Source organism: Streptopelia decaocto (genome assembly GCF_964273445.1).
Source record: "Streptopelia decaocto genome assembly, chromosome: 3".
NCBI lineage: Eukaryota > Metazoa > Chordata > Aves > Columbiformes > Columbidae > Streptopelia > Streptopelia decaocto.
Window position 1 is genome coordinate 84,876,515 of NC_138656.1, and position 16,190 is coordinate 84,892,704.

Consider the following 16,190-nt stretch of genomic DNA (forward strand, 5'->3'; position numbering starts at 1 on the left):
AGACATTTTCAACTCAATTCTTACAACTCAGGGAGACATTTATCTTAACAGATAGTCATGATTTTGGTTTTATTGGTGTTTGAGCATAACAAACAGAAATAAATTCTGTGTTTAGGAAGACAGGGAGAAATAGATTTGTACTTAAAACACAATAGTAAACTGTTTCTAAAGTCCAATTACTTTAAAAGATACATATATCCAAGCAGACTTTACCTGAATCAGCTGTTACATTACATATCTTTTACAGCTGAGGTGAGGCGAGTCAGGACAAGTCCTTATCGGGGGTCAGACTTCAGAACAGGTACTCATAGTGGTTGCAGTGACTTTTGACATAAATCAAAGAGGGTTTTTTTTTGTTTGTTTGTGGCTTTTTTTTGTGTGTATGTGTTTTTTTTAATAGTGTTGCAACACAAAGATAAAAATTACATCAGTACACATTGCTTTCTCTAGGACAAAAATATTGCAGTTAGGTTGGCATTCTATCAGAATGGTTTCGGTGTACACACAAAGAAATGAAAAAATATATTTCTACATTGCTTTTTATTGTTATCATGACTAAGGAAGACCTGAAATACTAGCCCGATACCTATTGAAGGTAAAATTCAGGACTTAGGTTGGTAGATATTCGGCTATGCAGACAAATCTGAGGAAGGCTGGATAATTAGTCACAAAGACTCCACATTTAAAGTTTGTTCAAAGCTTGTTATTAATACTGCTTTCCATAACAGTTTACAAGATGGAGTGAGGGAGAGGTTTATTTACTGAATTTTCTGCTGACTTGCTAATCAAGTTTCCAGAAACATAGACTTGGCACACTTCCAACTTCCCTTTGGTAATTAACCCCAAATTAACTTTTTGGAGCTACTTAACAGGAAGCTCAGGGAAGGCAAAATCCTGTGTGTCTTTTTTTTTTTAAATATTTATGAGGTAGTAGAATGGGTACAAGGCCTGCAGATCAAATGTGAAGAGATAAGTTTTAAAAGAGCCACAAAATTTTGATCTATTTGTTGCTGCTTGACAATAGATAGCAAAAATCTCTATCCTTAATTGTTTTCACAGTCACACATTTAAAGCTGTGTAATTTCTCTAGCAGGACTACATATCTGTATGGAAAATTTCTGCTTCTAAACAGGAATTTAGAGAAATAAAGCCACAGTTATACAGTACACAAGGGATTGTATGCAAACAATTTCAGAACACATTGCAAAACAAATGTCAGGGATAGCGCTACAAATCAGCTGAACACCTGCTCTGCCCTAATATTCTCCATCCTGAGTAGGTGTAATCTCAAACAGCGTAGCTGAAGCCGGTGCACGGCTCACCCCTCCACCCAAAGCTAATTGCAGGGTGTTTCAAAAAGATGGACCCAATTTGAAATGACACACTGCCTCAGCCTTGGATAGGTTGCATGGGACCCCAAGACTTAGCGCTACACTCTTGACACCCAAGATCCCGAGACATAAAACCTCAGACTTTTTCTTGGGAGGATATGTCAAAGACCATGTTTTTGTACCACCATTAGCAACTAATCTGGATGACCTCAAAAACAACCATGGCAGCTGTGACCTCAGTGGAAGAAGACATTTGAGAGGCGTTTGGGGCAAATTCAACCATCGACTCGATGTTGTCCATACAGCAGGTGGAGGGAACACAGAGAATTTATAAAAAGGTTACTAAAACTTGATAACTCACTAAACTGTCTGTAAATTTTTGTGTACTTGTAACATGCTGCCATCGTGAAATATACTGATTTGAAACCAGGTCCATCTTTTTGAAACACCCTGTACGTCACACACATCCACCTGACTGTACCAAGATGTGCAGCCCATCCCCTTCAGGAAAGGTTGGACTCACAGAATCATTGCGGTTGGAAGAGACCCTCAGGATCACTGGGTCCAACCATAACTTAACCTAAGTCTAGCATTAAACCATGCCCCTAAGAACCTCGTCTAAACACCTTCAGGGATGGTGACTCCAGCACTACCCTGGGCAGCCTGTTTCAACACCTGACAACCCTTTCCGTGAATAATTTTTTCCTAATATCCAATCTAAACCTCCCCTGGCACCACTTGAGGCCATTTCCCATAGTCATTAAATGACAGAAGGGAAGTGAAACTTGGCTGTTGGCAGCAAAGGCCCAGCTTGTGTGTGACTAAGTCCAGGGTGCAGGGTCCCACCAAGTGCCTGTGCCTGGGCTGACAGGTTCGTGAGCTGCACCACAACGCGATGCTTGTAAGTGTTAAGCAGTTGTGTTCCCTGCACTAGGTAACGCCAGGTCCTATGTATAACACAACGGGACGAGGGAGAGCGGCTGCTGTGATTTTCCCTCAGCAGGTGATTAGAGACCAGCTCGTTTCCGCCGCGATCCGGAGGGGCGCGATGAGGCGGTACGAGGGAGGGCGGTGTAACCCCCGCGCCAACGCCGGGCTCGGGGCGAGGCTGCGGCGGCCGGGCCCTGCCGGGCACACGGAGGGCTGCGGGCCCGCACCCCCACTCGGCCCTGCGACGCCCCTTTCGCACCTGGGCGCCCGCCCGGCGGAGTGTGCTGAGCTGCCGGTGACTCGGCGGCGGCGTCGCCCCGGTGACCTCCCACACTCCCTCCCCCGCCAGCGGCGGCGCCTTGCCGCAGCTCTGCCCCCTCCCTCCCGGCAGATCATCCCACCCCGCCGGGCGGTCACCTCAGCAGGAGGAGCCGCCGCCGCTTTGCCTCCCCTCCCGCAGCGACCTGACGGCAGTGCGCTGAGCCTCGCCGCGCCATGCAAGCAGGGAAGGCAGCCGCGAGCGGGGACGCCGGCCGGCCCCTGCAGTTCACCATGAAGAAGGGCTACGAGGTGCTCCGCGACCCCCACCTCAACAAGGTAGGGGCGGGCAGCGCAGGTGCGCTGCGGCGGCCGGAGCCCCCTCCCTCTGCCCGGCCCCCCGCCCGCCTGCGGGGGCCGCGGAACGTGTCGCCGCTGGGCGCTGCCTGCGGAGCCGGAGCCGGGCCCGAGGCGGCGGGGCGCCGGGCGGCCTCTCGCCGCCGCCACCTGTCGCGGCACAGCGCCCGCGGAGCGCCCGGGCCGGCCTGCCCCCGCGCAGCCGCCGCCGGGCCGGGTACAGCGGTGGGACAGCGGGTGCGGGGCAGCCTCACTTCCTGCGGGCCGGGCGACGCTTCCTCCACCTTCGGGGCGGCGGGGAGCGCTGCGCCGGCCCTCGGGCTGCGCCCGGCCAGCCCGGGCCCTGGGGCGCGGAGTCCGCCGCGGGTAGCGGCGCTAGCCCCTCGCTATCTGCTAGAGAGGCAGCTGCGGCAGCCCGGGGAGGATGCTGCGGGGAGTTACGCCGCTCTGCTGCGAGTTAACGCTGCCGTGTCTGCGTGTTCCGGGTACCCTCCTTCTTTTCCATCCCTCTTTCCCACGGGTGCCCCGCCTTGTTTCCTGCGGGCAAGCCTGGCTGTTTGTGCGGTCCTAACTTTTATCTCCTGGCAGGTTGAAAAGGTATTTTGTCACCAGTATTCCACTCGCAGCTGTGAAATTCAGCTCCAGTTTCTCCCTGTCCTGCCTCAGCGAATGCAGTCGGCTCTGAAGAGATGCTGTAGCGCAGCAAAACCTTTTTTATCACATCTCTAATTTGCTTAAGAAGGGTAATTCAGCTTGATAAAACTTTCTAAGCATGTTAAACTAATATGGAAAAAATAAAGCTGAGTGAGTGCACAGCTCTGATGAAGATGTGAAGTTCAGATAGTAAAACACTTTATTGGTGTGACAGGCCCTGGATTTGCTGCAAAAATGAAAAATGGGTAAAGTCAAAGGTAGACGATGAACGATGCCTGGCACATGAAGCCTTGGTCAAGTCCTTAGCCCCAGCTTTGTTCTTGCATATTACTTTTAATGGTTAACGGTGGTGCTCTGACTTGTACCTCTGCATTAGACTACGTGTACTCTCATTTTACTTATTGCTGAGTTGTATGAATTGACAAAAACTGTGTCTCTGGTTTTACCAGATAGGTTGACTCATCAGTAAAAGCTGCATATGTTAGTTAAATGAATAGTGCTTTTATTAGTCTTGGTGCTTGACTACAGTTTTCTCAGAGGCTGCCTTATGTCTGTGTGTGCATGTGTGTTGGCCTGAGAGGTCTCCTGAGGTCAGGTGAATGGAAAACTTAAACTTCTCCAAGAAGTAACCAATGTTTCGCTTGGGGTTCCTTTTAAGCAGTTGCAGTATTCATGGAAAAAGTCCGATTCAGCATAACCAGGAAAGCCAACCCAATAGAAAATATGATTTATTCTAAAACGTGTTGTATAAAGAGCAATCAGAGGCAAAGCAAGCTCATTGCTGCCTTTTTCCCCTCAAGTGTCATACATCTTGTCTCTGAACAGTGTACTTGGAGGTGTGGTGCTAAAGAGGAAGGGTCTTGTTTGATTTCTTGGCTTGGGCATTACACTTCCCTTTCAGCCATGGTATAGCGCATATGGTCCTGGTCTGGTAAAGAATGGGAAACCAGCTTTCTGACTGAGGAGGGTGATTTTTGGTGGGTGTGGATGTATTACACCCTACTATATATATGTATATATACACACACAGACCCCTAACATAAATATATTTTCTGGCCAAATGTATACATGTGGGCAATAAATGAAATATGTTGAGGACTGCTGACATGGTTGCCAGTTTGATAGCTTATGGCTTGCCTGCATGCATGGAAGCTGATACTCCCAGTTCACTTTTGATTGCCAAGGCTGTTCAACCAGCATCAATTTGAAGTAGATAAAATATCTCCTTTAATGATTTTAAAGTACAGGCATTGTTTGCAGTTCTGCAGAAGTGCCAGAACTTTCTGCTATCTCTTGGGCCCTAAGAGCTGCAATTGCTCGGCATCAGCACTTTCTTTTGGATACGGTGCCAGTTTTAATTATTTGCATATACTTGGCAAAAGTAGGCTGTAAGTGCTGAGTAGTGGTATCTAGCAGTGACTCACAGAAAGACAAATTATGTTTTCTGGGTCTTTTAAGCCAAGACAGCTGGCCTGTCAAACAGGTAGCACTGAAGCGTGCTGCAATATGTGGAAGCTTGGGGCTTGCATCCTCAAATAATATATTGCTTTTCTCAGACACATTTAAAAGAAGATTTTACAGGGAGCTATTTCTACCTGGATGTCTTTAAAGATACATGTAAATAAGAAATAAGAAGCTATATTTTTATTTTTTTAAAAACTTATCTCAATTTAGTGCCCCACTCATCCAACAATAAAGCTGGATTTCTGCACATTTGGTGCATACTTAACTTTTTATACTTAACATTGATGGCTGGCAAGAGGTGAGAGAAAGGGCTGTGGAAATGCCAGGGTAAACACCCAAATTTCTTCTTTTCCAGTTCCTGGATGTCAGAATTTCCAGAATATCTAAGCACTGAAGTATGCTGAAGCCCTAGGCAACACAATTCTTAAATCTTTTATGTTTAACTTTGTAAGTAATTCACAAACATGTACAAACTTCACTGAGGAAAAGCTTGATAGAAATGTTTGGGGTTTTTTGTTGGTTTCTCCCCCTCTGCTGGGGCATTTTGCCTGTGTATGGAACCATTGCTGCCTTTACAAGGTCACTGAGTGGTCTGCCACATTTGAGCAGCAGTGATGCATCGAAAATAATGAGAAACAGCATCTTGTAACATACCGAGTTTAATTTCTTGAGGACGTGTGTCCAAGTCTATGGATGATAACGATGATTCAGTTTATTGTCTAATATTTTAGGTCCATAGTGTTTAAAAGTGTATTTAGAACCTTTTTGCCAATTGTCTTCCTCCCTCAGGAAGCTGAACACTTTGTGAATAGCAATTACAAGGAAAACACAGTTTCATTTGTTTCAACTGAAATAGATTGCATTAGAAACCTTTGGCTGGGAGTTGTATGCTCTTTAAGATGATGAGTTACAGAAGTGTGAAACTAATTTGCTCTACTCCTACTATAAATCTCATTTATGCTTTATTCAATGTATGTGTTTGTTATTCCAAAGCACACAGATTATTTGTCACTAAACTTACATCTCATATTTATTTTTTTTTTACCTTTTAATGTTGTTTAAACAAATCAGTTTCCTATAAACTGCTTATTTTCAGAATCTTTATGAGAAAACACACTAACATGTATTTCAATAGCAAACTTTTCCAATCACCTGTATTAGTTGCCAAGTCGAAACGCTTCCCAGATTGAGAAACTTTGCCATTGGAGGCGTGCTTTGCTTACACGCTGCTTTCATATTCTTGCAGAATAATTCGTAAAGCAGGAAATAAGTAATTCTATTAAATCTAAGTGCTGGAGGGCTCTCTGCTCTCCCAGCTGCCTAATTTAAAGCCCTCTCCTCTGACTGACTGCTGTCATCATTGCAAAGTGCAGTGCACTTGTAACTGTTGGTCCCTCTTGTTTTCTTTGCCTTTATTCAAGTTGCACCAAAGGACGTGAGAATTTCAGAACAGGTCAATGGCGCTGCTGAATATCCCAGAGTTCCCAGTCTCAATCCCACCTGCAAACAGCACCGATACTCTATCATTACCGTCTTCTGTACATGATGCCCTTGGATCTTAGTGGGTTCTCAACTAAGCAGTGACGTTAATTGTTTGCTGTGAGTCCAGTGACTCACTACGGGATTTACTGTAAGCAGCCACACTGGAACAGACCAAAGGTCCATTTATCTCAATGTCTTATTTTTGACAGTGGCCAAACTGGATCCCTTGGGAGGAGTAAAAGAGGGAAGGATGCCTCTAGTGATGCTTTCTCAGAATAATCAATTCTAGGCTGAGGGGATGAGCAGTTTATTAGGGTGTTATTAAGATATGAATGCTCATCTTTCCTGTCAGATTACACAGGCTAATTTAGTACAAATTTACTAAGAAACAATTGTAATTTTTTTTTTTTTTTTAAAATTCAAGTGAAATCATGATCTGGGTGAAAGAGACAAAACTTCCCATTTTGCTCCTATGTTTCAGACTGTGGGAAGAGAATGCTTGAGAAATAAAGATATATTTTGTTCTGTGTACAGCTAGTTGCTTCACTAGTATCAAATTTGTTTTCAAGAAAGTACAATAATGTGACTAGTGTGGGTGATGTATAAAAAAAGGCCTTATGACTTTGACATTTGTTGGTGACTCTGTAATAGGCCTCAGAAAACCCAGACCTCATTAAAAAATCAGAAGCATTCAGGTGAGTTTTTCTCCATCTGATGGGTAAAAGAGTATAAGCACTTAAGAAGCTCCTCTAAATAAGTCTGTTCCTTTATCAACTACCAAGCAGTAGAAGTCTTTTTTTCCTTTCATTCATAGAGTTCATATTTTCTCATCTTAAACTTGTTTGCACATTGGCTGGAATGGCCAGTGCTCACTGAGTGTTGCTTTTTGCGTTAGCTGTAAATAGATATTCTGGGAAGAAGACTGATGAAGCTGGGGATGGATGAGGAAAATACTGCTTAAAGTGGCATATTAGAAGTGTCTATATGAATTGGTAAAATAGGTTTTCTGGAGCTTACTTGCTATTTCAAGGGATGATTTCATATTAAGTGGTAGTAGATAGCGTCTTTTAGATTGGAAGATGGTCAACTGCATGTGAAAGTAAAGGTACAATTTGAGGAATTTTTTGGGGGATGGAATTGCTGATCACTCCTGCTGTCTTCTATTATACCTCCTTTTTTTCCTATAAACTTTTTTCCTATAAGCTTTCTAGTTTTTAACAGAAATATTTTCCTGGTTCTTCTCTCCGTTGGATCACCTAGCAGAGCAGTTCTGATCTTGACAGGAATAAGCACATGCTATCTTTCTGTTCCTTGACAAGAGTAAATGGTATGGTGGTTATGCTAGCACAAAAAGCAAGATCAATCTGGTCTTTGTCCAAAACGTTTTAGAGTGAACTTGCATCAATTTTGCCTATGTGTTTGGCAAGCATTATGTTTTTTATTTGTTACTGGGGTCTCCCACACAGGAGTTGCTGTTGTGTGGAACGGCAACCTAAAATAAGAGGTTCTTTGAGCATGAGGTGGGTTTGTACCAGAGCCCTTTGCTCTTTACCCGTCAGGACTGCAAGTTGCGGACTGGCAGAACCACAGCTGGCTTGGACGCTTGGGTTTTGGGCAAGGGTGTGAGCTCAGCGGTGGCCACCACAGCGCTGGGTGGGGAGGTTCTCACACTGCCAGTGTGTTCTCCCTTCTTGAAGCCACCTTCTTGAGGTGTGAGGGAGGACTTGTGGTGCCAGATGATTTCTGTATGAGTGTTTTTATTTACAGTACGTGTGAAGGGGCTTTAAAAATCAAATTGTTCCTTTTTTCCACCTTTCTTACTTTAAGTTTTGTCCTGCATACTACTAATAAGGAGAAAGTATTGGGAAAGCACAAAGCATTTCAATCAGATTATTTTACCATTGTCTTCTATTTTATATACAAAACCCGCAGTGTTCATTGCCTCCTAGTACTTTTTCCTGACCTAGTACATAAGTTGCTGTGCTTGGTGTTATATTTTCTTCCTGTTTATCTCCAGTTCTTTGCTTGCAGTTATGAAAAAGAGTGCTGAGACAGCAAGTTGGGAACAAAGTTCTGTGACTTGAATGAAAAGCAAATAAACTAAAGGAGAAGATGTTCTGTAGGAAGCTATAAAGCAGTAATAGCAACAGAATACTGGAATGAGTTGTCACAAGAAGCTGAAACCTATAATTGTTTTGCTATGAAGCTGTTTCCAGCATTATTAACTCTTTTCAGTTGTGTAATTTTTGTGCGATTTTCAGTAACTGAAAACAAACAAAGTTGACCTTTTTTCTTTAGACTGAGGAGTCCTACGTCCTTCTACGCCCACTTGTTGTAAATGCTACTTGAATAGAAATGTTGATCCTGGCAGTCACAGAGCACCTTGCAAACAGGATTTGTGTGTGTAGAACAGGTTAAATGTGCTTTTCTACACTAGGTTTTCTAGAGATGCTGGAATGGCACACAACTTTTTTTCTTTTTAAATTTTAATCATTCATGGATGCTGACAACAAGTAGGATAAGAGTTCACGGAAAAATTTTGCTTCTGTCCAGGTAAAAATAAACTGCAGATAAGATTTGTGCTTTCTGCGGAAAGCATATCTAAGAGTACAGAAGTTCTTACTGTGCATTTCTCACTTCGCGTATCCAATTCTGCTGAATCAGTCTCTTGGGCTGAGCTGCCTCTGGAAAGGAAGAAGTTGTGGCTGTAGCTTCTCTGCCCCTGGCCCTGCTTCCCTCTCTGAGCGGAGGAGGAAGCAAAACGCTCACAACAACAGTGTTTCTTATAAACCTGTGACCCCAAGTTAAAACGTGCCATCTTTGTCCTGGCCTGCCTTTCCCTTCCCTGCCTGCTCAGGTGAGCTGTGTATTCAGTGTGTGACTTGCTCATGGCTGCTGTAGCCCCAGCCCACATGGGATTATTTGGGGTTTCACGCCAAAGGTCTTGTTGCTCCAGGCTCTGATGGCTGAGTGGCCCACTGCTGTTGTGCTAAATGTTATTGATGGAGGTCTGAAACAGTATTAATACCCTTCAACAGGTCCTTCAATGAGGATTTTTCCAATTTATGTTACGGAATTTTACAGTGAAGCAGTTGTTACCAAGAAGTGTCAAAAGCAGCATTTGCTGGAGCATGTGATTCTGGGATTTTGGCCACAGTAGCAAGAGCTTTGGGCTCTCTGTGAATCTGAAGAGCTCTTTAAGGTGTACTCTGTGATTCCCTGGCTGAAGCAAATGTCTGGTGGTTTCCTGATATCTCTGTGGCCCATTGCAGCTAGAAGAGTGGTGTGGAAAGTTGGGGAGAAGAACAGAAATCAGAATAATACCAGTGTTGTTGGGTTTGTGTACTCATGTAATGTAATGCACAGGGTACTCTGTTGACTCCTCTGTACTGAAACAAAGAAGAAATTGTCTTTTGTGCACTTTAGTAGGAGTGGGACATTTAACATACACTAAAACCTCTAGTGACTGTTGTTTTTTTTCTTTTTTCTTTCTTTTTTTTCTCCCCCCTTGATAATATTGGACAGGATGGGATGCTTTAAAAAATAAGAACAACAAAACCAACCAACCAACAACAACAACAAAATCACAAAACAAACAAAAAAACCCAACCAAACAAAAAAAGAGCAGACCGGTCCATTCACTATGCATTGGTGCTGTGTCAGGAAGGACCTGCTGCCTGTTAAGTGCCAGCTGGGGAGCCATGGATGTCCATTCATCTTCATGCATTCATTGTCTTCATTCAACACCAAGATAAACCTGTCCTGTTGAGACAAGTACTTGTGGACTTCTGCCCTGGAGATGTACCTGTCAATAAGGCTTTACTGCATGGAACTGAATTTGAAGAATTGTTTTTACTTTTCTTTGAGTGGTTGCTGTGATATCACAGTAGCATGAGATGTTTCAAGCAGCAATTATGTAGATTGTAAATTGATATAAATTAAGGATCCCTTAGATTTAATGAATAGTGCCCTATTTGATCATGCTGGTACACACACGTGATCTTCTGTTAAAAAGATGATGATTTGGGAGCTTACCTCAAAAAGACTTTTCCAGTAAAGTTACTGGGGCCATCGCTGGAGGAAGGCTCAGTCTTACAGCTCCTGAGCATAAGGGGTTGTCTGTCTTCAGCATGAGGTTTTGTGAGACCCAAAGCTATCGTGTAACTAAGAAAGGGGCCAGTTTTGGGAATGCGCCCTGTGGCCATCCACAGAGTCAGCTTCTGTAGGAGGGGGTGCAGAGGCTACATCTCCATGAGCACAAACCAGATGTTGAAACAGCTGGTGCTGTGTGCGTGCCCTGGCCAGGGAGGTGCCGTGTTGCTAGGGCTCTGGCTGATGCTTCTGGGCCTCTTCATCTTCTCTGAATGTTTTTGGCTCTCTCCTTGGCCATGGCTAAAACCAGCAATACAGTTTGACAGCAGCAGGCCCTTAGTGAAGATGAATGAGACTTTTGTTTCACTGAATGTCCTTCTCCTTCATTGGAGGGGCTTTTTCTTTATTTTGTGCCAGAGCAAGGCAGGCCAGGCTCATGACTAGGAATAGTTTTATAGTAATTATCTCCATTGTCTTCTTCAACAGAATGTCTATCCCAGTTTTGCAGGCAGGACTTGGAGTGAACTTCCTAATGGACAGGTAGAGGTAGCAAGGCTACACATTAACTTGTCAGAGGCCAGGAAAAGCCTTTGGTGCTTCCAGTGTTTTACTTGACACAGGAATTCAAATCTTTATTTAAAGATGCTGACTGTTTCTAGTCAGGAGTGGACGATGAATTTGGCTTGGCACTAGAATGTTCTTCTTTATCATTCATGGAGAAGGATGTCATGCACAGTCAGCAGGGCTTATGGACATGAGGTATCTGCCTTACCCAATAGGTATATTAAGACATGATATAGTGGGTGTCAATAACTATGAACTGACTTGTGGTTCTGAAATTGCAACTATACAAGCTTTCTGTGGAACGTACTGTGTGTCAGTTATCTTCAAAAAATATCAAAGTCATGGATGAAGTCAAACAAGGTAGGGGAAACCATCTAATGGAATATTGAAATATAATTGAATTGGTTTTGTTAATATTCACCCTGTGTGGCCCACATAGATGGAACTTTTATGTCAGTCGCTCTTTTTATTTTACCTTCTCCTTTCTTCTTCTCGACAGCAGTTTTGTAAGTAGTATTATGCTTCTAATTGAGAAGTAAATTATTGATGTCAAGCATATTGAAACTCAATTTTAGAAATATTTCCTTTGCACTTTTAGAGCCAATAGTGATACGTTTTGAGAGAAGAAAATCGCTGTGTAGTTATAACGTGTCGGTTATCATTTTGGCTAATTTTCATGATTTCATTACATGTAGCAAGATAGTAGGAATTTTAGGGCTACATCAGAGGATTGTCAGTATGGTACACACTACAAACACCTCCAGGAGCTGGGACTTCTGTGATACATAGCCTAGTTTGGACCATAATCACAAGGAAGCTCATGGCTTTTATAAGGATGATAAATTTGTGTAGGGTGATATGAGAGAAAGGACTAAGGACCCAATTCTGATACTGATTTTAGTAGTGTAAGCTGAGAGTAAAGTAATGGTAGAGGCATGCAAGAGGGGAAGCTGCTGCAAAACTGGCGTGAAATTAGCACTGATGCTTTAATCCTTTTAAAAAAAACCAAAACGCTTTGTCACTTGGAGTGTTTGATCTCCTTTAACCTCCACAGGCTTCTAAAACTTGATTCCTAGCAGACCCTTTAGAAGGAAACGCTGAAATATTTGTTGAGCATGTAAGGTAAATGTTTTTTCTTAGTCCAGCCTTTCTGAGATTAGTCTAATTTTATCTAAAATGATTAATATTATAGTATCTCATTTTTTGATTAATTAAGATTACTTGAAATAGTCCAAATCTTTGGGTGATTTCAGAGAAAAAATGCTGTGGAGAAAGCTAAATGTGTTTCTGTTAAAAACAGATGTCTAAATTAATTTTACATGGGAATTATTTGAAGCGTATTCCTCAGTATAGCTTTCTTTCAAGGAGTTAATTAAAAAAACCTCATGAATTTCATGCATAAGAAAACAAGTTTTGGTCTTATCAAAGCTTAAGCTTTGCTAAGATTATGTGTTGCATAATTCGGGAAGCAAAAATCCCTGACTTGTAAGAGGGGGGTCACAGGGCACCCTGGAGGCAGTTCTTGCACGCACTGTGTACTTTCTGTTGAAATCAGTGTCTGGAGTTCACTTGGATACTGTTAGTGTCTATTCCTGCATGAAACACAATACTCCATGCAGGACTTGAGGTTGTTTGCAATGTAGAGGAAGCGGATGAAGTGTAGAGTAAACACTTTTTATATACATAAAAAATACATAACGTAGAACTAAAGAAGAAATAAAGGCATCATAATTCTCTTATGCTTTGAATACTTGTGGCTTTCAGCCAAGTATGTAGAAATACATCAGGATGTACTTGTCTGCTATAAAAGTTCAGAAAGCAAATTCATCACTATTTTACTCTTAAAATATAAATGAGACGTAGAGCAGCAATGCATTTTATCATTTCGTGTTTATGCTTAGGTTTTTACTTTATTGTTCAAGTAGCAACTGTTACCTGTTTCTGGCTTAGAAAAACTTTTTTTTTCTCTAATAATTACGTTTAATATTAAAAGTAGAGTCACTGTTCTGCCTCTTCTTTTTGTGTGTTCATAAAATATATATTCCTACAAGCAGTTTGAAAAATTACAAGCACCTTTGGTTCACTGTAACTTTGCTTAAATAAACTTCAGTCTTGAGTTAATATTTTAGATTCATCTGTCTTATTAATGAATTGTGTTTATCTCTGGAGCAGAGTAGGTGCTAAGAGATACTAAGTGATTTTGGCATCCGGTTGAGATGGGATATCACAGTTTAGCTTTCTTCTTCTTGTCCTCCATGAGTGAGACTTTAAGTTTGCTTTTGGCATGGAGGTTGTACAGTACAGAATCACTGCTTTGCAAGAGAAGAACAAGGATTGTTATGAAATACATAATTCCCTTTTCCACAAAGACAAAAATAATTCTGGCTTTTACTAATGACTTGAAAAAAATCTTTGCCTTAAATCTGTCCTTGAGATCAGTGCACACTGGTGATTAAGAAACATGTTACAACATTTTCAGTACTAGGCTCTAGCTGACTTATTGGATTTCTTCCTCCAGATACCTGACTTCAGAAAGCAGATTTATGTGTGGAGGTGTATTTACGGAAGAGGCATTAAAGCCTCTTTACCTAAATAGTACAAAAGAGCTCTATAGTTACAGATAGAGGTCAAAAAAAGAACACTGTATTGCTAAAGTAAAAGGAATACCCGAGTCTGTGAAGTGCTTAATGTTGTTTTGATTTGGTTCAATCTCTTCAAGTCCCATGTGATGGTCTTTTGGAGGGATTGGACAGGAGCAGTGCACCCAAAGCAGAGAAAGCCTGTTTTGTGTTAGTTGGTGGGTAGATGCCTTTTTGAAGTTGTTGATGATGCTCCTGCATCATTGCTTCATACACACACACTTCTCCACTCTGTCATTGCTTAAGATCTGAAGAGACTACTATCTAGTTAATAAAATTGGGTTAAAAATGTGAGGTGTTAAAATGCAGTACTTTACAAGCTGATGGCTGATTTAAGTGTATGGTTCTAAAACTCTTAAAAACGACTTTGCGATTTTTGTAGGACCTTTTTCCATGCTTAAAGTTGTTAAAATTAAAACTGAGTTTCTTTCTGTAAAGTAAAAGAGTAATTTAATAGCTGAAAAAACATTTTCAGATTCTTTCACATAGAGAGTATTGAACACTAAAGCTGACATGTTCAGCCATTTTAGTCTGTGATAAATATATGGAATAAAATAATTATTAGATTTCAAGTACCATTGAAAGGTAAATTTCTCTGCTGCTATTTATAGGCAACTGGAAGTTATTACGAAAATACATATTGAACTCCTGATTTTGTGCTGTAGCAGTATTTGGAGTAATTTCTTAAGGTTCTTAGGTTTAGGTGGCTTTTTTTTTGCCCAGGTGTAAGCCATTGTTAAAAGTCATGTCCTAGGAGCAAGTGTTGGTGGAGGAATCTGCCAGGTGTTTGGGATTCAGGATCTTGGACCTTCTGCAAGAGTGCGATCTTGCAGAAGTTCTTTCCTGCCTCTGCCCAGGCTTTTTAGTCTTCCTCAGACTGTATGTGTGTCTTGGTTTTGTTAAAAAACAAGTGTCTCTTTTAGTGAATTTGTCTGTCAGCTAAAGCCTTCATATTAGCTGCATTTTCCTGGAGAACCAGATACATGTTTTGGTAAACCTAGCAATGGAATGCGAAGTTATTGATAAGGACAGATGGACATCTTGCGAGAGGGGCAACAAGAAACCGGTGACCAAGAAACTGACCAACGGTGTATAACATTCCATTCACATGAATACTTCATATAAAAATGGGAGATCACGAGGATCTCGTCCCTTTTTTCCCTTTTTCCTTATGGCCGACATTAGGAGAGGACCTTGCTAGTCGTCCCTGCGAACTGAGGCCTAGTGAGTGACTGAATCCAGCTCCGGTTGGCTGCAGAGTCCAATCCAGGACTTTGGGTGCCGGCTCTGCAGTTGCTGAGACTTTCAAGATTGGTTTTGTATATTTTGTATTATTTTCTCTATTCTTATTAGTAGCATTAGTAAAACATCTTTAATTTTTCCAACTCTCTTCTCTCTGTTCTTCTTTCCCTCCCGATCGCCTGTCCTGAGTGGGAAGGGGGGAGAGGGAGGGGCAAAAAGGGGAAGTGGGGGGGAGAGGAGATTAACAATACATCTGCCAGGGTTTTATTGTAACCCTGCAATCTAAACCCTCGACAATGTGTCAAGTGGCTGCTTGACATCTTAATTCCCTAGGTTTCTCTGAAATTCTTACTTTGCTCTTCTTTGGAGAACAAGCAGGACAGTTGTCCTGATTCCAACACAACTCCGTCTTGGGATGTTTCAGATCGCCTCTATCCCACGAGTGCTTTGGAGCTCACTGATAGAATCACAGAATAATGTGGGTTGGAAGGGACCTACAAAGGTCACCTAGTCCAACCCCACATCTTCAACTGGATCAAGTTGCTCAGAGCCCTGTCCAGCCTGGCCTTGAATGTCTCCAGGGATGGGGCATCTACCACCTCTCTGGGCAACCTGTGCCAGTGTTTCACCACCCTCATTGTAAAAAATTTCTTCCTTCAACAATGTCCTCTTTCCACCTTCTTCTCACTGGGTCCCTGCTTTTTCAGGCTGTTGCTGATTGTAGATGTGATTTTTACAGACTTCATCTAAAGCTTCCAGGCCTGGTGAACGAGAGCTGGTTCCCTGCTAAGCTTCGAAGCTTTTACTCTGCACAGGGTATTCACTGAAGTTCTTAGAAAAAAATTACTAGAGTTTGTGTGTGATAAACATCTATTAATGAAGGCAATGAACTTTGGTGTATTATTTCTATGCATAGTTTATGTGTAACCAAAAGCTTGAGGTAATGTTTTTTTAACAGAGTTCTAGACATGAAGACATCTGCTGTTTGTCTTTTAAGGCATACAAATTTATGGCTGTAAGGCATACAATTTTTATAGTCTTAGGAGAACATAAAAGGAGGGTGGTTTATCTTTTTTTTTGTGTGTTGTTGCTTTTCGTTAAGGCAAGATTTCATGCCAAATTCTCTAAGGATGAAGCTTACAAATTGCGTTGCTTTCCCTAAGCAAAGGCTGGATAA

The 16,190-nt window shown here is 42.1% G+C and overlaps 1 protein-coding gene across 1 annotated transcript in view; it reads left to right on the forward strand.

Moving 5' to 3' along the window:
• The first annotated feature begins 2,636 nt into the window (after nt 1-2,636).
• Nucleotides 2,637-16,190, forward strand: part of ME1 (malic enzyme 1) — a 168,661-nt gene continuing 155,107 nt past the window's right edge. Inside the window, exon 1 of the mRNA XM_082048817.1 lies at nt 2,637-2,858. Coding sequence (XP_081904943.1) covers nt 2,757-2,858 — 102 coding nt within the window. The 5' untranslated portion in view covers nt 2,637-2,756. The remainder of the gene's footprint in view (nt 2,859-16,190) is intronic.